At 40.3% G+C, this 23,533-nt stretch overlaps 2 protein-coding genes across 2 annotated transcripts in view; one reads left to right on the forward strand and one right to left on the reverse strand.

Annotated features, from left to right (window-relative positions):
• The first annotated feature begins 7,242 nt into the window (after positions 1-7,242).
• LOC110951590 (profilin-2) lies at positions 7,243-15,425 on the forward strand. The gene is made up of 3 exons (XM_022194734.2): positions 7,243-7,582; positions 10,328-10,520; positions 12,879-15,425. Exons 1-3 carry the CDS (start codon positions 7,454-7,456, stop codon positions 12,974-12,976), a joined length of 420 nt encoding a protein of 139 aa, XP_022050426.1. The 5' UTR covers positions 7,243-7,453; the 3' UTR covers positions 12,977-15,425.
• A 5,424-nt stretch (positions 15,426-20,849) lies between these two features.
• The window catches only part of rnf13 (ring finger protein 13), a 53,220-nt gene continuing 50,536 nt past the window's right edge, over positions 20,850-23,533 (reverse strand). Inside the window, exon 10 of the mRNA XM_022194732.2 lies at positions 20,850-22,288. Coding sequence (XP_022050424.2) covers positions 21,918-22,288 — 371 coding nt within the window. The 3' untranslated portion in view covers positions 20,850-21,917. The remainder of the gene's footprint in view (positions 22,289-23,533) is intronic.

Raw genomic sequence — 23,533 nt, forward strand, 5'->3', positions numbered from 1 at the left:
GTCAAGGAAAGCAGCAGAGTTGCGACGATTGGCATACATTTGGCCGTCTATTTGTCTGTCTGTCTGTCTGTCTGTCTGTCTGTCTGTCTGTCTGTCTGTTAGCAACATCACTCAAAAACAGACAGACTGATTTGGAGGAAATTTTAAGGGAAGATCAGAAATGACACAAGGACCAACTGATTAAATGCTGGCAGTGATGATTATAGTCTGGATCCACAGATTTGTTAAAGATTTCTGTATCATTGTGAGATAGCGGCATGGCGTCACTGTAACTATGACAACAACTGAACACTATGTCAGTTTCCTGCTGACGATCACATGATTGTGATCCTACTACAAATCGACCTCTACTTACTTGTCAAGACTTATCCATCGGAAATGATACAAGGAACAATTGATTAAATTGTGGGGGCGTTTTCGAGTCCCATCAATTCCCGCTGCCCGCTACATATTTAGGTCACGCGATGCGGTGTCCGTACATAACGAACACATGTATCTCCCACGGCTGTGCTCAGCGCAAGCTCATTTTGTTTGTGGGTGCATCTATATTAAATGACCACATTCTATAGTGCTGTAATTTCTGCCACAAATTTTTTCAAGACTTCAGCCATCAGAAATGATACGACTGAGCAGCCTCTGAGTGTGTTTCTTCTTTCAGATTTGTTTGACTGATTTGTCAGATTTATTCACACACCAGTTGCAATACCTTTACCACCATAAGCAAATAAGAAACAACATTATTCATCTCTATTTCTCAAACACAGTTTCTCCTTTCTGTACAGTGCATGAGGCCTTCTGGCTGCATCATTGCTATTCAAATCCACACTAACCCATTGCCCTCAGGTTTGTCATGGGGGTTTACGTAAGCTCTTCCTTTGCTTGCGTTTGTGGGGACTCCGTGTCAGGTGCATTTGCATTCCCACATCTTAAAAATCTGTTCAGTGTGTGTGTGTGTGTGTCTGTGTCTGTGTCTGTGTATGTGTGTGCTTTTGAGAGTGAATTTGCATGTGTGTGTTGGTGACGTCTACAAGTTGCAGTCCATGAAGATGTAGCGATGTGGCTCCAGTCCAGGGGTGGTGCAGGTCTCTGAACAGACTGACTCATTACGTGTCCCGCTCTGTCTAACACATGCAGACTGACTCGGCTGCAGATGGACCACCTTTGATCACTCTGCTGATCTTTCTCCAGGGACAAAAGTTACTGGAGTCATACTAGCTGATTGTCATATGTTTTGTCCCAAGCTGCAATGAACAGGCGATATGATTTTAGATAATAATGGCCTCTCTCCAGCTCCACCCTGACCTCGCTGAATAAGTATCTTTCATTGCCTTCCTTGAAGGGACCCTCATCACATCAGTCTTGTGAAGAACCGCCTTCTGACAACTCATCTGTCAAAGCTTATGCTTTCTCCTCTATCTCTTAAATGGTGAGGATGTGCGCATCTCTTGGCCCCCAAGCCTTGCCTGCTATTGATTTCTTTTGTCTGCGACAGGCTGGGACCTGGTGTGCAGAGAGGAAAAGAGCAGCTCCACTGCTCCATCTTCTCTACCTGCTGCTGCTCAATTTTTAATGCACTGCGTCTGAGCTGCTTCATGAAGGAATGACAATGAGCTCAGTTAAAAAAAATCTTGGTCATTATGATGAGATTTGTTTATAAAACCAACAATTATACCACTAAAGTTGTGCCAAACTTGTCAGGCACAGCACATAAAATTAAAAGTCAGAGATTTTGTCCAATACAGTTTGTGTTAAGTTAGCTGGCTAGCTGTGTGTTCTGTTGATGTACTGAAAGAAAAGTCCAATGTTCATACACTTTAATGGAAACAAAGTGGCTCAGACTAATGTACTTAACAATACACTATAAAAAACGATTTTTTGTGTGTGTTTTTAATTTATATTTTAGTTTACATGTTAACCATCACTACAAACAGGCCAAAGCTGCAAAGAATGTTGACATCAAAAGTCTGTATTTTTACAAATGGTATTTTGTTTTTTAAAGTGTTTGACATAAAGTTGCACTTTTTTAACAATATTTAGATCAACAAAAAATAATCTTAATTTTCATACATTTGCTGTTATCTGAAAGAAAAAAAACGTATATTGAGAATTTTAAAATAATAATAACAATAATGTGATAAATTATGTGTAATATTCACTAAAAGGGGAGAAAAACATGTTAATTTACATGTTGATTTTAAAAGAAAAAGAAAATAATGGTCAAAACATTCAAAATCTGTATTTTCACAAATATGTATGGCCATAACATTATATTTTCTTTCTGCCCTGAAATCAGCTAAAATATCATTATTTTATAGCCTAGCCGCGCTAGACAACCCACGGCAACGAATTTAATTCTCTGCCAGGGTGGGTCTAGTTACCCTCCATAAGGCTCGAGGCTGGATTCTCCTAAAACTGGCCAGACCGATCACCATGAAGTGTAGAGTCAGAAGGCGGGAGTAACTAAGTGACGACAGAGGCGCAACGATTCTGACAGAAACAATAAACAGTTATCTTTCGACTGGCTTTGGCCACAGCCCTTAAAGATTTGAAACTAAAATTCAACTTGAAAGATTAACAAAGGACGGCACTGAAGTGTTTCATTGAGAAGAAAGACGTATTTGGACTTATGCCGACGGGATATGACAAATCCTTAATATACCAGTTGGCTCCGCTGGTTGGGAAGCTAATGGGACTTAGCCACAATCCGCCGGCGCTCTAGGAACTCCATCAGCCTATTTGTTGCGCTGATTGGTTGTATACCTACCCAGTTGCTGCAGAGTGATTTGAAAGACAACCTTTTAGCCCGCCTCCCTCCCTGTCGAGCGGCCCTAGACCCTTGTGCCTTCAGAAACATGGGGCTAGCGCGGCTAGGCTAATTATTTTATACATTTGCTATTATTTTCACAGTTTGTAAGTGAGGTCCACCATTTTTGTACATTTTTTGGCACCCTGCTGCCAGATTTTCACAGGTTTTTTTTGTTGTTGTTACAATGTATTTTACCGTGTTACATGCATATTTTGCCTCATGTGAATTCATGCTTGTGCAGGGCATTGACATATATAACTACCTAAACGTCAACAATCTTTCTCCAGAATTGCAGACTCCGAATCGGAGCAGCATCACTCAGCCAGCTCACTGCAACTCTATGAGTTCAACCTATGACAGGACATGAGAAAAATAACAAAAATATATTCCAAAATGGTGTGATTTGATAATAATGTGCAGTGCAGTGAGGAAACTGACTCATTTAGCAGTACATCTTATCAAAAACACACCAACGCATCGACCTTCATCTTTGTGAGTTAAAAATAGGCATTTTTTTTTTCTCCTGCTATGCAAGACAAAGCGTGAACTAGGGTCATGAATAAATAATTTTCTCCAATTGTGGTGACAAAATGACCTGGATTGTGTTCAGTTCGGGCCGCACAAGACAAAGTGAAGCTACCTGCAGAGCCATAGATACTTGAGGACAGCAGACGGACATTTTCATGGTGAACTTCAAACCGTTTATGTGTAATATTGATAAATAGAGAATAATAAAAAATAATAATAATATGAACATGTTAATAGTAGAAAAATATGTGAAAATTATTGCAAATGTCCTTAACTGACAAAGAAGTGACACATTATGTTTGAGTTTATCGAATCCTAAATACATCTTTTTACTAATAGCGGTGCATTTGAAATGATTTCAAAAGATTTGTCTGGTGATGTTGATGTTTTATTGTTGTCAGATTTCCAGCATAAGTTGCTTATGTACATTTACATGAAATTATTCTGTATCAAACACCTCCGTTGTTGCTCAAGTAATTGAGCCTGCTGGCAACATATTTCTTGCTTCATTTTCACAAAATACTGCGGTTTAATCTGAGTCAGTCCAGCACTGAGTCATAAATACTGCCTGGAGCAACAAATGTGTGTTACTCCACAGTGAAACTATAACCCAACTAAAAGTTGAAATACAAATTTATGATTTGTTTTGTGACCTGCTTTTGTTTTTTAATTTTAGCAGTTCGTCATGCTGCATATTCAGCCTGTCACAGCAGATCACGAGCACGTATTTTCTTGTATTGTAGGGTCACAGGGCATAAAGGCAAACAATACTAGCTGTTAGCAGATGCAGTGCAAAATTAATGACATTGCTGCTTTTGAAAACTTTTGCTTCCTTGCAGTCTGAACACTTCTTTAAAAATATCTGGAAGTGAAGACAGGAAGGACAGATCGTGAAACAGGGGCAACGTATCTCATGGCAACGTGTCACTTAAAGTCGTAAATCTGTGCAAACACATGGTTTGTGCATCTCCCTGCTGAACAGGATGCCACAGCGCCAGGTGTTAAAGCCAGAGCATGCACTCGACTGCTGTACTGACCTGAAACTTCAGGCTTTGCTTTCCTAATACCTCCAGTCTAGTTGGGCTGGTTCATGTGTATTAGTTAAAAACTGCAGCAAAGCCCTTTTTAAACTATTACAGACACCGATCATGAAATATTTAAGTTCTGTCACCTGGTGCAAAATGAAGAATGCATGTATCTGCAAAACAATAAAAGATAAACAAAGGGATAAGGCTGACATAGCCTGTGTTATCCTACTGTTATGATCATGATAAACGGCGCTAATGGCCTTGTCTGAGCCTTTTTTAAAGCAAACAAGTTAGCTCTCCTCTGTGCCTCCATGACTCATATGCAGGCTGAGTGGTTTGACTGTGTGTGGTGCTATTTTGACAAAGCACAAGTGCAAAACAGAGGTGGCCATGGAAACTGTCGGCATCCAATGAGAGAACAGGACAAGGGTGTGGCTGGATGATTGACAAGTGTTTCTGTCCCTCTCACTTCCTTAAACCCGGGTCAATGAATAACTTTTCCTGCACTCACTATTCGGCAAGGAGAGAGGGAAAGAATTCTCTGGAAGTTTCTAGATAAATTCTGTCACATGCTACAGGGCTTCAAATGGACTGTAACATGACATAACATAATATCACACACACACACACACACACATATAGATATATATGTGACATTTTTATTATATACAGCGCCCTCCATAATTATTGGCACCCCTGGTTAAGATGTGTTGAAAGCCTGAAAATAAATTCAATTTTTATTGCAGAAGCATTCTCTCAAACTTAAAATTGTTGGAAAATATATTATAGGAGAAGATTAGGTGCTGTTTTGTTGGCAAAAAGGGGTTGTAAAGGTGCTAACATCAGGGGTGCTAATAGTTGTGGCACACAGGATTTGATGTAAAAGAATTATTTCTTAATGTGTGATTTTTTTCCCCCACTGAATAAATGCACTTGAATTAAAGATTGGATTTTCCTCTTTTTTTTCATTGTGGTCCGAGATTATTCAGAAAAAAACTGAATTTATTAGAAGCAAAAAAACACATCTTAGCCAGGGGTGGCAATATTTATGGAGTTCGCTGTATATGTAATACTTTTTTCATCATAGTCTAAGTCATTCTTCCCTTATGAGAATATTAGATCTTTGCCTATAAATTGATTTAGATCCACTTTTCCACATGTTTTACATGCTTAATCTGAATGCTTCTCTCTGACAGGCTCTGAGCATGTGTGTTTTAGTGTAGTTGAGTCAGGCAGTGAAAGTCACTTGGCTGAAGTTGATTTGTCATTGAATGACGTGCATGAAATATATTTGTTTTTGTAAACCTGCTTAAAGGAGCAGGAGCTCCACAGGTGTGCCTCCTTTAAGACAGTGTGCATGGTTCTGAAAAAGAGCTTAAAAATTCAGCAAATAGAAATAACTTCCTGTATAAACACCACAAACATATGCTACCAGAATATGAAAAATAGTGCCGCTTTTCAAATGAAGAGTTCATTTGCAAAAACAGATACCTCCGTTTTGATAAATTTTCAGAAAACTTTTTTTTTTAATTGTTTACTTAGGATATTATCAATCAAACTGAAGTTGAGTGGATTTGACTCAGTAGAAAAATACATGACAAAATAGAGAAAAAAATATTAGTGTTATTATTATTGCTATCTCAAGTAAACAATTTAAAAAATAAAAAATTTTGGAAAATATATAAAATGGAGTTACCTGTTTTTGCAAATGAACTCTTCAAATATAAAACTGGGAGAGATAGATAGTGCACCCTGAGGAGAGAAGAAGAGGGAGACTGAACAGTAAGATCACAGAGTCATGTGGTTACCTTGCTAATGGTTTCCATGGAGCAAACACAAACACAGACACTTACAGTACAACATAGTCCGGTGATTGGACATTTCTCTGTAAAAGTCACAGGTTTGGTTCCAAAACTGAAATCTTAAATAGATGTGTGTCCTGCACAGGTGCCCTTGAACAAATTGCTGTACATTTAGGTATTTAACCTTCTCATCTTTAATTGTGGGCTGCACAGTGACCTAGTGGTTAGCACTTTTTCCTTGCAGCAAGAAGATCCCCAGTTCAAATCCTGGGGTGGGCCTGGGATCTTTCTGCATGGAGTTTGTATGTTCTCCCTGTGCATGCGTGGGTTTTCTCGGGATACTCCGGCTTCCTCCCACAGTCCAAAAACATGCTGAGGTTAATTGATTATTCTAAATTGTCCGTAGGTGTGAATGTGAGTGTGATTGTGTGTCTGTATATGTAGCCCTGCGACAGACTGGCGACCTGTCCAGGGTGTCCCCTGCCTTCGCCCGAGTCAGCTGGGATAGACTCCAGCACCCCCCGCGACCCTAGTGAGGATAAAGCGGTGTATAGAGAATGGATGGATTGTAAGAATTCCAGTTGGAATGAACTGAACATGAAATGAACATGAAATGGATGGATCTTTAATTGTTGTGAATAATTGTAGGATGGCCTAGATGGCACTTCCTCAGAGGCTGTCTGCAACCTGATGTAGAAAACAGGTCATAGTCTGACCGATGTGAACCCAAGTGGTGTTTTGTTATTGGACGTCTGTGCTAGTCATACACTGGCCATAACAAACACCATGTTCGAGCATAAGGTAGCTCATAAGTGTATCTGGTACCAGAATACCTTCGGCCAAAGCTCAGGGGGGCTAGGCTCACTCTTAGAGATACGTTGAGAAGCTCAACGTTTTGAGAAGCTCAAAATCCGCAGAAAACATCAAGACTGGAAGAATCTTTGATGTACCGGAGAAAAAAATAGGCTGTCTTGTTTCTCTGTCACAGTCATGAACCACGGTATTCCTCCGCCGCGTAGTATATTATACAATGAGACAGCAAGGCGAACGACGACCCAGGCGGAGTGATTTAGTAAGGACTACACCCAAGCGCCTGCCCGATTGCAGCGGCTTCTCTTCGTTGCCTAGACCAGAAGAAAGCCGGGACGTGACGGAGCTGGAGGGCTTTGCTTGCTGGAGACCCGCTAAACCATCGATAAATACAGCTAGTTTCTTCGTCGTTCAAGAGACTGTTGTGATTTAGCTACACCCTACGTACCTTTTTCATCCTAGAACAAATTTTTACAAACATGTCCTGGCAAAGCTACGTGGACAACCTAATGGGTGATGGCAGCTGCCAGGACGCGGCCATTGTTGGGTACGCGGACGCCAAATACGTCTGGGCATCGCATGCTGGTGGTAGCTTTGCCAACATAACGGTTAGTACGCTTTGTGTGCCAGTATCTCAAGTTGTTAGGATAAAAATGTGCATTTTTTTCATGTGTGTGCGTTTCTCTGTATAGCCAGGCCTTGTTGAATGAGGCGAGCAGTGGGGTACACATGGTATCTGGTGGTCAACATGCATTGGCACGTATACGCCGTTGCTTTATAGCTTAGAGTCAGCAATTATCGTTTATTTCTCATTCCAATAAATTTTCACACTCTGCGACTTTAGTGCTACCGCTATTCTCCTTCTTTTGTAGATTTAGCCGCCACAGTAGTCGGAGATAACTCACGCTAGTGGCTAAAGGGGGCTAGCTTAAGCTTAGCAACGCTACAAGCTAGCTAGCGGCAACCAGCCGTGTGTGCTTGTGATACCGGTTAGATAACACGGGCATATCGAAAAAGGTTTTGCCAGTTTCAGGATTTGTTTTTGTTCTGAACCCAACACAAATACTCCATCATCTATTACCCATTGTGCATAACAAACTGCAATCTTGGAGCAGTATTTCCAGTCCAACTTAATGTCAACGTAGATTAGCAAACTACGGCGGTGGTTGGCTCAAATCAGGCCGGTCATTCCCGTTGAAAATTTATTATCTAACGGTTTAAACGTGAAGTTAACGGTGCCGCATGCCTTCCCGACGTGCTGGCGTGTCAGTAGTCTTTCTGGTTTTTCCTTTTCGGCTTCTGTGAATCACACTGCCGCTACCGCCCCTTGTTTTCCAAGATGGCAGATATACACTCCCAGTTTCTTATTCATTTTGTTCGTGGAAAGAGCTCGAAACATTTAGTCTCAATAGCGTTTCTTTCCATGGGCCACTGTTGGGCACTACATATATTTTAAGTTTTTATTTCACAACCGATGTATTTTAACTGACTACTGTGTTAAAATAAATGTATCTGCCAAAACAATTGTCGCCAACATTTTCCCCAGCCTCCATTTTGTCTGTTAAATAAATTACCAGCCAGTAGTTTAAATTTGTGTGAAGGGGAATGTAGGAGATGTGAATGTGACAAAACTCGAGTCGTTTTAACGAGCCGTTGGCTAAGGTTGTGAAACGGTAAAGCCATGCTATAAACGGTGATCTGCGAATGAGTGAGACGCCGTTAGCCGAGTTTACCGGGGAGTGTCCATGCGGGCGAAGCTGGCGGTTTCTTTTTGAAGCCTCGTATGCACGGACTTTTGCGCGTTGTCTTGTCCGTGTGGAAAGTACATATCAATTGTGTACCGATTGTCTGATACCAGGGTCAGCCAAGCCGGTTTTTTTCAATCTTGGTGACCGAAATTTGTAAAGGATGTCGCCTCTCAACTAAATGCTACAAGTTTACACGGGATATGTGGAGAATTGGACTCCCAGCGGGAAACAACTGTTGGTGCAATTAACTCGCTAAACGGGCCCGGATATGTCGCTAGCCGCTATGCTAACGCTATCCAGTAGAAATCCATTGACTTGGTCGTTTTTCCTTCCTGGAGGCTTTCGAGTGGCCATGACGCTGCATTTCTGGAGTTGAGGGGCGACGCCTTTTGTTCTGCAGACCGATCCAAATATACCCGGTGTAATAAACCTAAATATTAGTAGCGGCAATGCGGTGAAATAGACCGGATAAACCAGCCAAAATTGTTGTAAGTGGACTTTTAGCAATATTCACGCCTTCTGTCAGATTCCTTTGGGTGCAGTTGGCCGCTGATATTTAAGGACATGTCACCTACAATACAATAGAGGCAGCTGTCTTAAAACACTGCACTTTCATCTAAGGGCGAATATCGTTTCTCAGTACCTAGTACAAATACTGCCTTCTGTGCACACCTGAACGGAAAAAATACATCATTTTTATTCTTTAGTTTGGTGAAGTTCTAGGACTGTAATGACACACCAAATAAGTATTTCATCTAAATTATGGTATGTCTTTAGGCATTGCTGTTGCATTTTAGAAATTTGGTAAATGGAAAGATTGTGTTAAAGTCGAGTGCATTTTCATTAAAACATATATCCTCAAACATGAGCAGTGTATCCATACATGATTACAATTCATCATGCCTGTACCGGTATCTTGGCCTCTCTCTCACAACAGTCAAGTGATAAATTTCTGGGATCATTTATGTGTACAGATATCCCAATTTCACATAAAGAGACTTTGAGCTCTTGTGTAGTTTTAGTTAATGTCTAAATTTTAACTTTGGGTAAGGCTTTAGTTTATCAATTGGTGTTTGGGTTTAATTCAGTGTCATACTCAATTATATTGTCTCGTAACATACTGAGTGTACATTTTAAACATTGTACCAGTGGCTGCTGCACTAATGTAGACTGTAAACAAGTTACATTGCAGAACATACTAAACATTCTCAATTGCCAAAATACATGCATAAGTTTGACAAATGGAATATTCGGGGATACGTGACTTTTCAAATCTGGTTTTCGTGAACTTCATTTTTGTAAACAAGAAATAATGTAAAAATCTCAACATATCAAGTGAATTATTCTATATTTGTTGTTGTTCAGTGAATGGAGATCAATTTGAAGGTTAGAGGAACTGAATTGGTCATTTGTATTGCACATAATCCGTCTCAAGGCCTTACAGCACCTACATCATGGAGTAGTATGTTTGAATTAGGTTTAAGAGCAAGGGGGAAACCAAGGAAGAACAAAACACTCAGTAGCATCTTTACCTGAATAGATTGTATATTCTAGATCAAGTTTAACACACTGACCTAACAAGTTTTGTTTTTTGTTTCCTGCTAGCCTGAAGAAATCGACGTCGTAATAGGAAAAGACCGAGAGGGATTCTTCACCAATGGCCTGACCCTTGGCAGTAAAAAATGCTCTGTAATCAGAGACAGCCTCCAGCTTGACAGTGACTGGACAATGGACATCAGGACAAAGAGTCAAGGAGGAGAGCCAACATATAACATTACTGTAGGCAGAGCATCCAAAGGTGAGCCCCACATTCAGTGTCTGCAGCATACATTTTAGTAGTTAAACAGTAGACTGCTTTGATGTAGTGCCCTTAGTTTAGCTACTTCTAAAACATCTGTGTTGTGTTTGCATGTGGGATAGATGTATGATTGCACCTTTCCTCAATATGTGACAGACAGGTGTAAAATGTTTGTGAATTAGACATTGCCTTTCTGATTGTGACCGAGCAAGTCTTGAGGTTGTTTAAGAGTAAGTTCATGTCAAAGAGGTTCATTGTACATGGGTAAAGGGAAGTTTGAACTGTCTTTCATGCCAATAGTTTTAAGTTGTGAATGATTTACATTTTGTTGGCATTAGTAAAGGCCTTGTTTGCAGATTAACAAATCAGTGTTTTAAAACGTCTCCCAATTTCCTCTGTTTAGTTTAATATCTTTGTCTAGAAGGATTCTTTAATCATAGCTCAGCCATAACTTAAATCCTTAAGTTTTAGTTGTCCCTTCTCAGATTTACTTACACTGCCACATGTTAATAATGTATTATGAATGTCATTTTAATTGTAGAAATTGATGTTAGAGATTTAAAGCTGAAATTCCAATTCATATTAAGGCACAGTTCAGCTTTAAAGTTTAACATCAGTGTTGTTCAGTCAAATTAAAGTAGAATGTGTTTGTTGTAGCTTTCACAAACTGAAAACTTGTCATCCAGAACCACAAATTTTAGCTTGCACATATTGTGCACTGCAAACACTGCTTAAGCTGGAATTATCTAGATATTTGTAATAGTGTTCAAAGCTTATGTGTCAAATATTAATTTAACAGATATATCACATGTTGACTTAAATTCAGGATTATAGTATAATTGTAGATGCTTCTGAAAATGGGATCCATAGTAGCCTACACATTTTCAATGTAATTTTTGACAGTATGCCAAAATGTGAAGAGATCAAACAGTCCTGTAAATTGGCCTTGATGATTTAGTTTTTTTGATATTGGATCAAATGGATTCTACAGTAGGAACTTGAAGCTAGTCTTGTTCGGATACTTGCCAGAGAGTTGTCATTTTTCATGTTGCCTGTATGGGCCCCGATGTCCTGTCCTCCCCACTCGTCCCAGAAGCTACTAAAGCTTTCAGGTGAGACTGTATCAAGCGGTTTCCTGTTTTCCACGCACTTGTGCACACTCTCTGGGCCTGGATTTCCTACAACCTTCGTGAACTGCATGTGTCTTTCTCCTTCCTGGTTAACATAACCCCGACCTTCAGAGTTTGATTCTGTTCCCCTGCTCACATGCTTTCACTCTGTTCTGGTACAGTACACATTCAAGCATACAGGGTTCTTACATGTATTGAGGAGAGGTACTCCAAGCATGCTGTTGCATGTGTGCTGCATTAGTGTTGTCTTAGCCAGAAGCTTCACTTTCTTATCCTTTGCTGCTGGCATGGTGTATATTTACAGATTAAACAGAGACTAGGTTCTTTGGGTGGAATGCAGTAAAGTCTGATAGGAGCAGAAACACAAATGAACACCAGGCTTTGTTTTTTTCACTCTAGTCCACCAGCCACTTGGTCAAGCTATAGATATTGTTTGAATGTTTAATGTAACCAAAGTGAGCACCGAGGCTACTGAGCCATTTAAGCTAGTAAACTAAAACAACCTTCATTTAGATAAGTGGCTAACCAGGCCTCAACACACCTGCTGTCAGGAGTGTCACACAAATCTTTTCGAGATAAAGATCAGTCATGTGGGTTTAGTCCTGTTACCACAGTTATTTTTTTGTTTTTAAAGGCAATTTAATCTACATTTTGTTTAGCTGTAGTGTAAATATTGGATTTAATAAAGTGGGTGGATACAAATGGGGAACTGAGTAATTTCCTTTGATCGTTTTGAAAGCTTCAAGGTGGATTTGGGCATGTTTCAAAGTATTGGGGTGCACATTGGCTGTTTTTGTAACTTAATCTTTTAAGTGTAGCACAACCCCCTGAGGTCTGGATCAAATAATGACTTTGATTTAGCTTCCATTTAGTAGTGAGCCTTACTTTAAAGTGTAGTCAACACAAACTACAGCTCTGTGCTGCTGCTTGTTTTGGCCATCAGACTGACAAACGGCTTTGCATGCGTTCTTTACATTCATGCTCCTGTTGCATTGTCTTCCTAATTGTAACGTCAAGTGTTCTTTGACCGCCAGCAGCACTGATAAGAAAATAAATGTTTGAGCTTTATACAGCATCCAAACCAAAGGCACTGTTCAGCTTTTTGTGCCATTGTCCTCCCTTTGTAGCTGTCTCGTCTGCTTGCTGGTTTGGGCTCTGTGGTATTCTCTCTTCACTTGTGACATCTGCACCTTCTCTAAATGTCCTTTCTCTGTCTCTTTTCTTTCAGTCTTGGTCTTGGTAATGGGCAAAGAAGGGGTCCATGGAGGCGGATTGAATAAGAAGGCGTACTCGATGGCAAAATACTTGAGGGATTCAGGGTTTTAGTTTAGTTTTGACGTAGCTTACGTGGTGTCGTTGAGGGCGAGGGAAAAAAAACTAATGAAAATGTAAACAAAAAACACAAAACTTGAAAAAACTGACAAAAAAACTAATTACTGTCAAGGCCACCTCCCCCCTCCCCCACCCCGAACAGTCCTATTAGACACAATAAAAACCCCAGGAGCAGTTCAGACAGTGCAGGGTTCAGGCTCTGTTCCATCAATGTAGCCCATATTTAGCTGCGTGCGGTGGGAATAAAAGTGTTTTCTTAACCAGCCCTGCTGTCATCATGCTTGTTCATTTACATTGTTTGTTTTTTTTTCCCCCTTTTGTACACTCCAGCTTTGGTTTTGGTCATGGGGAAGGAAGGTGTCCATGGAGGGCAGCTCAACAAGAAAGCATTTTCGATGGTTGAATACCTGAGGAAGGCCGGATACTAAAGCAGCCTGTACCCAGCTACCTAGCAGCTCACCTTTACCACCCTGTTGCATTTCACTCTACATTCAGTACTAGTTGGTAGTTTCTTTTTCTGCCTTCTTTTCTCCTCATCTGTTCTCCATCTTTTTGTTGTCCTATCTCCCTGATCCATCCTCTTTCCCCAACACTTGAGCAATGTACCCCTTTAAGCACTCTTTAAGTTGATTCATAGCAAAGATAAGCATGTTGCTAACAGGATGTCATGACAAATCTGTACTTTACTAAGACCAGCAAAAAACAAACACTCGACAATAGAAGCCAGAGCATCAATTTGAAGTAGATATTCCTTTCTTTTCTATGTCATGGTGCCCATCACTTAATCCCTCCCAAACCCCTGATCATACACACTCCCTCCCCGAGTATCCGATGCCTTTTTGGAACATCTGAGCGGTAACGAAGCTCGTCATGTCTTCCTCTATTATTTCCTCCATGTCCGGGAGGGGAGACTGTGCATATCTCGGACCACTGTCGTTTCCCCTCTTGAAGCCACACTCCTCCCCCTCCTTCCAGGCTCCCTTTAGCCAAAAATGTTCAGTTCCTCTCCTCTCCCCGTTAACCCCCCTCCAACCTGTTTTCATGCAACAGGCAACACTACAAACCTCACAGCAGACTGAGTTCATCAAACACAACTCAACACCCAACTCCTATCAGATTCACCTCTGTCCTGAATATGTTTGGTAAAGGGGGAGGGTAGTGGCTGTGTGTGGGATCAGATCGGCTCAGTTAGTGATCGTGACCCAACCGCAAGCGTTGGCGTCATCCAGATGCTGGTTGCCTCTCCTCCCGGCATCACAACCTCCCTGACTTCATGAAAATCCACGGACATTCCACAGTAACGATGGCTCAGGCACTTAATACTGTTTTGTTTGCCAGCTCCTGTAATGTTTTTCTTTTTAATTTTGTTTTTGAAAGGCTGCCATTTTTTTTTTTTTTTTTTTTTTTTTGGACAGTAGATATCCCAGCATATAATCATACGGAGTGTGTCCAGTTTGAAATTCTTTTTTTTTTCTTTTATAGGACCAAGTGTAGTCAAAGCTCGGGTGTTTATACAATTGCTCTACATCATGCTAAGGATGACTGCTAACGTTTTTGTTTTTTTTTCTGATGAAGGAAATGCTAACCAGATGGTAATACTATGGTTAAAAATATGAAACTACAGGGGAGGTAAAGGTTGGAGTATTGATGAAGAATCCTCATGTCATAGTTTTTGTTTTCTTTACTACTTAGAAACACAGACGACTGAATTTGTACAAACCCATGATGAAGGAAATGCTAACCACATGGTAATACTATGGTTAAAAATATGAAACTACAGGGGAGGTAAAGGTCCAAGTATTGATGAAAAATCCTCATGTCATAGCTTTTGTTTTCTTTACTACTTAGAAACACAGACGACTGAATTTGTACAAACCCATGCTGTGTTGACAACTGTGGAATAAATTGCCTTCTACTCTATAGTCAACTGAGCTCTGGGGTATCACATGGTCTGTCCACACTCATTACTGCTCTCTGTAACGTCCAGCTGAAGGAAAAAAAAAACACTTATGAAGTAGAAATGACACTCAATGGGAGATGGGCTTAGTTGGAACAAAGACGCTAATGGTTGACTTGTTGAAACTTAACTGCAGAACCTGTGTATCCTGTGCCATAATGTAGAGAGATCTGTTGCTGTTGTAAGATGGATTGTACCCACCGTTCACTACAGAGTCATTTCATTGGCACTTGTTCTTTAATTTTTTTTTTTTTTTTTTAGCTTAAGATCCACTGTTTAGGCCTTGTGAGATATGTGTACTCACAAAACTGTTTCAAGTCCTGTTTGCCGATTTAATTTCTTTTCCTCACCACTTTATTTTTCTTACATCTGGGATAAAGTCTCTTTAATGCATCTGATTTCATATGCATAAAACCAAGAAATGCCATAAATTGATTTATCACCTTGTTTACAGACAGATCAAATAAATTTATTCCAACCAGATAAGTGTTTACTGACCTTTCTGTTCCTTTCGTCTGAGTGTTGCTTTTTTTAAAGGAGTAGTTTGACAGTTTAGAAGATGTGGTTTTTAGATTTACTTAAAAGTTGGATAAACTCAACTGCCGTCCATTAAACTAGAAGCACAAAGACTGACAGCAGCTAGTCGAGTTTGGGCCTCAAATTCAAGACGGTGTTATAAATTGGAGACATCGATTATTGGAACTGAATCTCTACAAATCAATATTAAAATTTTTCACTTTGCAGAGCAACGCCTGACACAAAATGAACAGTAGATTATAAAGTTCCTCACTAATGGTGCTTTCTGAGAAGGCAACAGGACTAAAACATTCCCAGGACTTTTTGATGTCGGTTATTTAGTATTTCTGTCGCAGCTGTTTACTTCAGTGATTGTACAAAGTTTAACCCTCCTGTTGTCCTCATTTATGGGCACCAAAAAGTATTTTTCGTTGTCTGAAAAAATCCAAAAATTAATCAAAAAAATTCCCAAATTTCTGAAAGTTTGCAAAACCTTCAGGAAAAAAAATTACAGTAATTCCTTTAAAGTTTCCCTTAAGTTTTTTTTTTTTTTTTTTTTAAATCCCCCAAATTTGGCAAAATTCTTGGAAATATTTTTAAAAAATGAGTTAAAATATCTGAAGTGATTACATATACAGGGTGTCCCAAAAATGCATACACACTTTAAATAATTGTAAACTAGGTGTTTATTATAATTCATTTAATTTAACATGCAAAAGAATTTACAAACATTCTATTGTTTTGTCATCGCCTGTTCTCAAACTGACGTCCGTTCTGGTCCAGACACTGCCGACAACGGCAAGCGATGGAATAGCACACATGAAAGAATTCCCTTGGTATTTGCATGCATTCACGTTCAATGGTTGCTCTCAATTCCGTGACTGTTGCAGGTCTCATTGCATAGACTTTGTCTTTTAGGTATCCCTATAAAAAGAAGTCCAGTTAATCGAACCATTTAATTTGAATGTGGCCTCATGACTCCACACAATCTTTGTGGGAAAGTGTGCATTTTCGGTACATCGTTCCAAGTACCACTCGCAAGGCTGTACTCTTCGGTCTGGCTCATTGTCATTAAGAGCATGGACTAATCTTGGAATGTAACTTTTCCATTGACAACATTTAATGATGCAATGGACAGATGATTTAGAAATGCCTACCTCACAACTAGTTTGCCGCACAGACTTTCTTGAACTTCGCTGAAACTTTTCCAGTACTCCTTCTTCCTTTGTTAGACTTCTTTTTATGGGGATACCTAAAAGACAAAGTCTACAAAATAATCATTTCTCATTAATGTACACTCAGCACCCCATCTTGACAGAAAAAAGCAGAAATGTAGAATTTTTTGCAACTTTATTAAATAAGAAAAACTGAAATATCACATGGTCAAAAGTATTCAGACCCTGTGCTCAGTATTGAGTAGAAGCACCCTTTTCAGCTAGTACAGCCATGAGTCTTCTTGGGAGTGACGCAACAAGTTTTTCACACCTGGATTTGGGGATCCTCTGCCATTCTTCCTTGCAGATCCTCTCCAGTTCTGTCAGGTTGGATGGTGAACATTGGTGGACAGCCATTTTGAGGTCTCTCCAGAGATGCTCAGTTGGGTTTAGGTCAGGGCTCTGGCTGGGCCAGTCAAGAACGGTCACAGAGTTGTTCTGAAGTCACTCCTTTGTTATTTTAGCTGTGTGCTTAGGGTCATTGTCCTGTTGAAAGGTGAACCTTCGGCCCAGTCTGAGGTCCTGAGCACTCAGGAAGAGGTTTTCCTCCAGGATATCTCTGTACTTGGCCGCATTCATCCTTCCTTCAATTCCAACCAGTCATCCTGTCCCTGCAGCTGAAAAACACCCCCACAACATGATGCTCCCACCACCATGTTTCACTGTAGGAATTGTATTGGGCAGGTGATGAGCAGTGCCTGGTTTTCTCCGCACATACCGCTTAGAATTAACACCAAAAAGTTCAATCTTGGTCTCATCACACCAGAGAATCTTATTTCTCATAGTCTGGGAGTCCTTCATGTGTTTTTTGGCAAACTCTATGCGGGCTTTCACGTGTCTTGCACTGAGGAGAGGCTTCCGTCGGGCCACTCTGCCATAAAGCCCCGACTGGTGGAGGGCTGCAGTGATAGTTGACTTTGTGGAACTTTCTCCTATCTCCCGACTGCATCTCTGGAGCTCAGCCACAGTGATCTTTGGGTTCTTCTTTACCTCTCTCACCAAGGCTCTTCTCCCACCATTGCTCAGTTTGGCTGGACGGCCAGGTCGAGGCAGAGTTGTGGTCCTCCCAAACTTCTTCCATTTGAGGATTATGGAGGCCACTGTGCTGCAGAAATTCTTTTGTAACCTTGGCCAGATCTGTGCCTTGCCACAATTCTGTCTCTGAGCTCCTTGGGCAGTTCCTTCGACCTCATGATTCTCATTTGCTCTGACATGCACTGTGAGCTGTAAGGTCTTATGTAGACAGGTGTGTGCCTTTCCTAATCAAGTCCAATCAGTTTAATTAAACACAGCTGGACTCCAATAAAGAAGCAGAACCATCTCGAGGAGGATCAGAAGAAATGGACAGCATGTGAGTTAAATATGAATGTCTCTGCAAAGGGTCTGAATACTTATGACCATGTGATATTTCAGTTTTTCTTTTTTAATAAATTTGCAAAAATTTCTATATTTCAGTTTTTTTTCTGTCAAGATGGGGTGCTGAGTGTACATTAATGAGAAATAAAATGAACTTTTTTAATTTTGGCAAATGGCTGCAATGACACAGAGAGTGAAACATTTCAAGGGGTCTGAATACTTTCCGTACCCACTGTATATGCTGGAAAACACATTTTCTTTGTCCATTAATATGTTGATTGTTTTCTCCAGTAATTCATTTCTTGTTTTGGTTTCTAAAATGTCAAACCCAAAAATATTTAGTTTACTGTCACAAAAACCAAAAAGATTTACATTCATGATGCAGGAATCAAGCAGTTTTTCACTTTTTATCTTAGTTTAGTCAGAAAGATAGTTGATAATGTGTGAATTGTTGCAGCTTGTGAGCCGTAGAAGGTTTTAATCTTTGGGGCCGAGTGTCAAAAACATTTAGAAACCAACATCAACAAAACACTCAACAAAGATTTGAACATCATTAAAGGGAAATCCAACTTTTGCATGACAGTGTTTAATTAAAGGACGTTTATTTTCAATGTAAATGTGTGATATTCATCCTCTGAAGCTTTCTCTTCACATCGTCTTCCACCTGGACTGGTTTGGTCAGGAGCATGTGCAACAAACAACTGAAAAACTGCACTTTAACATCAATGAATGACACTGAAGTTTAACCTCTACATAAATGAGACTGAGTCTGGATGTGCTGCTCTGTCATTAACTCCTAAGTTTAGGGAAAGTTCAGCTAAGACTTGAGAATGAGCCTATTTTGAACAAACATCTCAGACTTTCTGAGCTTCAGCATCTCTAGCAAGATATTTTAACAACAAGGAACTCAAGAGATCCAGAAGTTGGAGAGAGTTAGCTTTAGCTGAGCCAAAGAACATGTGGGATGCTAACCTAGCAAACATTTCAGACTTTTCTCTGTGAATTCTGAGAAATATTTTCCTATTTAATGACAGAGCTACACATCTGAACTCAGTCTCATTAAAACAGACTCTAATTCAGTGTCATCCATCCATATTCAAGTGCAGTTACCCAAAATGTTTGTTGCATGAGCTCCAACAAAACATGTCCAGGTAGAAGGCCACTTTGACAAACAGGAAGTGGAAGATTCCAAGCAGATTTATAGAAGGGGGAACCGGACTGTACAAAGTGTGGTCCAGTATAGAGGGGTGTTTTGTGGGTTTTTATTTATTTATTTATTTATTTTGTTTTTTGGGGTTTCGTGGGTTTTTAAGGGTGATAATAATTATTAGTGAGACATTTGGAGTAGATATTCATTTGCAGTAAATGAAAGTATTTAAAATCTTGGAGTTAAACTTAGAACACAAACTCTAATAGAAAACTTTGCTGACACGTTTTTGTTTTGTTTACAGATGTTAAGCTAAAGGAGTTTTATTCGTGACGTATAACCAATCAGATCACTCCAGAAGACAGAGCGACCACAGGCAGATGAAGGTTCAGAGCCAAAGTAGCGCCATTTTTAAACTGATTTATTACTGTAAATCAGTAAAAAATAAAATGCTGATAATCAGTCAATCAGTCAGCCCACAATTCAGTCCCTCCAGGAATTTGCGATGTTGCGATCGCGCGAATTCACGCGAAATTAACCAATCTCCGTGAATTTTGCGCGGCCTTGCAATTTTGTCCAATCATCGCAATTTTCCCGCCTCCCGTGAGTTCCACCAATCATAGCATTGTAAACATAATGTACATACGTCACCGAATTCACTTCCCTGTTTATGGTTTGAAGATGCAGATGTGTGCGATAATAATGTCTCTCATTTAACAACAAAAATTACTGCTGAAGACCGTGATAAACAATTAATTCACTGATGTTCTTCACCAAAGCGGAGCTAAACTGTTTTACAACCATGCAATGTTGTGGTGGAATACAAAAAAGAAGAAAAAAAATCGATTGACACTTTTTTTTTTTTAAACACGAAACATTTTAGAACAGCTGAAATGAGCGAACAGACCAAACAAATCACCATGATGGAAACTGTTGCATCCAGAACCGTTTGAGCACCGAAAGAATGAAGGTAAATTAGATTAATTATTCCACCAAAGAACACGGCGGAGTTATGTGACGATCAGCGTTCTGAAATCGCGCTAGAGCTTGCGCCAAAAGCTGTTTTCAGTCACCGACAGTGAAAAGCTTCCTCGTCAAGTGTCATTTTTTAAATTTTATTGAAGTGTATTCATACTGAGAACAGACATACATGAGCAGGAAAACACTGACAAGACAAAAATTACATAAACCGAGAAGGCAACAGGATTTGTCAACAAACATAGCTCGCACCAAAACACCGGTTTTGGCGCGAGCTATCGCGCGATTTCAGAACGAGATTTACTTTCTAGCGTCCTGAGATTTGGATACAGACCACTACAAAGAGCGATCGCCAGGTAATGTGGAGGTTTTCGTTCACTTCTCATCTCTCGTATGTTGTGGGACACTCATTGAGACTATCTGAGCCGGTCAGTGTGTGGGGAAAAAAGCACGTTAGGGCGGACTTTGACGTACTTTTTGCTAGCTGAGCTGTGAAGCTGCCTGCCTGGCTAAATACTGGAGCTATGTCGAAAATTCATTTCTCCATCACTCACATGTATGAAATGACATATGAAAACAGACCCCAGGTTGAAAAAAAACCGAAGTTCCCCTTTAACTGCAGCTCAACTCAATGCAGAGAAAAGTGTTGTCCCGAAGTCGCAGTCTGTTTTCAGTCACCGACAGTGAAAAGCTTCCTCGTCAAGTGTCATTTTTTTCATTTTATTGAAGTGTATTCATACTGAGAACAGACATACATGAGCAGGAAAACACTGACAAGACAAAAATTACATAAACCGAGAAGGCAACAGGATTTGTCAACAAACATCAAGCCATGTTATGACAAAAAAAGAAAAAGAAAACAAAAAAAACTTAAGCATATTTACTATAAACAGTATTAAAATGAGATCAGGTCAATTAGGTGTGTATTCCAAGCCTACAGAGCAGTAGCTGTGTTAAATGAAGTGATGGGTCTGGAGCAGCCAGAAGAAGTCTACCACAGGCAGCGCAGAGACGGTTTTCACGCAAGTGTCTTTCCACACTTTGAACTAGTGAAACCCACAGCCTCACATGACGCCACACAGAGAGAGCACATTCTTTTTCCTGAATGTGTCGCTCACAAGGGTTTGGCTTCATTTTCTCTCGTGCGATCGCTGTAACAGACACCGTGGCACAGAACGCAGGAGAACCGAGGCTCCTTCAAACAATCAGGCTAGAAATAAATTGGCAGAACCGTATTGCTGTGGCTCTACATGTTTCCGTACTCGTTTAAAAAGGACGCTGCATAGTGGTTCGAGTTGTCTCAAGTAGCATGAGCGTGTATGTACAATAATGTATGTACATGTAGGACAGGAGATAATCGAGGGGCAAGACGTACTTTATTGTGATTTATACTTTTACTGAACTTTGTGTCAAGCGTGATCATGTGTTTGGACCCAGACACACACTTGTATACTTTTTTTTAATGACGACATAAAGTACAGTATAGCAGTCTACTGTACATCCTGTCCAATCTGCTGACTGGTGTCCAGTCACACCTGGAACTGTGCGCGTTACCCAAAATCATGTTCAAAACGAAAACTTAGATTTGTACTTGAAATCGCAGGTAGGATAAGATGACAACGTGCTGTAAGCGGTGATCGAAGACCTGGGAGGATTAATCTGTTTTGTGCCCCCAACAAAAGTCTCTGCAGCTGTGTGGTTGGGGAGGGCTTTTGAACGGGGCAGGGGGGGCGGTTTAGTGACCAAACAGGCCAGCCGACGTGTCAGTCAAGCTCGGGGCAGGTCGTGCTCGTGGCCCTCGGAGCACGGCTGCTGCATCTGCACCACCACAGTCTCCACGGTAACCTCCTCCTCGCTGTCGCTGCTGTCCAGCTCGTCGTCATCGTACTCGGAGGAGTCCTGGTCCTGCTCCGAGCGCGACACTCCGGACATGCTGCCAAAGGAGTGGGCGCTGGTGGACGCCAGGGAGCGCAGCAGCGGGGTGCTCTCAGACACCTCCTCGTTCTCCTCGGGGCCGCTGTCCCCCTCCTCCGAATCCGAGTCGGAGTCGCCCTGCGAGGGGACCACCTTCTGCTTGCACACCGGACACGTCTTCTTAGATTTGGTCAGCCAGGGGTCCACGCATTTGGTGTGGTAGGCTGAGGACGACAAGGACATCAGGTTTAATCTTCAGCATTTCCCCACTATCATATTCAGAAAAAGCATTCATACCCAGAATCACACACGCTCAATGATGAGAGCTGTCTATTAGTTGTCACGTAGGAAATTAATCAGCAGCCAAACATGCCCAACTTTCAGCTTTTCTTGTTGGATATAATTTGATATCTTTTGGTTCCGGGCTTTCAAATGGACCAAACAAGCAATTTAAAGATGCTAGGTGGGTTTTCATGGAGCATGGTGGACATTAGTAACCATTTTCTGACATTTTGTAGCAGAAAAGAGATAAAATAATTTATATTGCAACCAGGGCTCCAGATTACAACCAAAACGGTCGCATTTCCAACTTTTTTATTTGAGTGTGCGAGTTAAAATTTCCAAGTGGTTGCATTGTACAAGTGCATGATGATCTTTAAGCTGTATTTGTGTCACTCTGTCACAGGCAGCTGATGTGTTCACCACAGTGGGGGAGAGTAGTACTTCTAGAACTTGGGTGTACTGCAGTATTTACGCTTAAAAATGCGCTCTTCTTGTGGAATGTGGAGCGCACCTACATGCGCTGTTTTTTACACTCTGAGAAAAGACTGCACGTAGAGAAAAATCACTCGGTTATATATTGGACAAATCTGACATTAGAACGCCCTAGTTTAACTCTTTTTAACCCTCATGATGTCCTGCAGGTCAAATTGACTTGTTTTAAAGTTTGAAAATGTGGAAAAAAAAAAAAATTCGCAGTGAAACTTCTGATGTCCACATTTTCAACATTTTCAGGAAATGTTTGAACATTTTTTGGTGGAAAAAAGAAATGTTAAAAATGTTTTTTAAGAACATTGACAAAAAAATCAACCAAAATCCAGCAAAATTCACTGGAGTTTGGTTGATTTTTTTGTCAATGTTCTTCAAGAAAACAGAAGTTTGACTGATATATATGTAATCACTTTAAATATTTTTACTAATTTTTTTTGGAAGATTTTTACTAATTTAAAAAAATATATTTACAAGAATTTTCTTTCCAACTTTGGGGGATTTTTTTTAAATAAAATTTTAAAGGGAAACATTTAAGGAAGTATTGGAATTTTCTTTCTGAAAAATTTGCAAATTTTGCTGAATTTTGGGATTTTTTTCAGACGAGGAAACAATAGTTTTTGTGCCTTAAATGAAGCCAACATGAGGGTTAAGGTCACTTTTGGTCACACACCTGTCTGTGGCTACTGCAGTCTGCAATG

Source organism: Acanthochromis polyacanthus, chromosome 4 (assembly GCF_021347895.1).
Source record: "Acanthochromis polyacanthus isolate Apoly-LR-REF ecotype Palm Island chromosome 4, KAUST_Apoly_ChrSc, whole genome shotgun sequence".
Taxonomy (NCBI): domain Eukaryota; kingdom Metazoa; phylum Chordata; class Actinopteri; family Pomacentridae; genus Acanthochromis; species Acanthochromis polyacanthus.

Bases quoted from the DNA above. Each gene is read 5' to 3' on its own strand.
- LOC110951590 (XM_022194734.2), top strand. From the start codon at position 7,454: ATGTCCTGGCAAAGCTACGTGGACAACCTAATGGGTGATGGCAGCTGC. The intron at 7,583-10,327 runs GTTAGTACGCTT...GTTTCCTGCTAG, and splicing joins GTAGCTTTGCCAACATAACG to CCTGAAGAAATCGACGTCGT. The intron at 10,521-12,878 runs GTGAGCCCCACA...CTTTTCTTTCAG, and splicing joins TGTAGGCAGAGCATCCAAAG to TCTTGGTCTTGGTAATGGGC.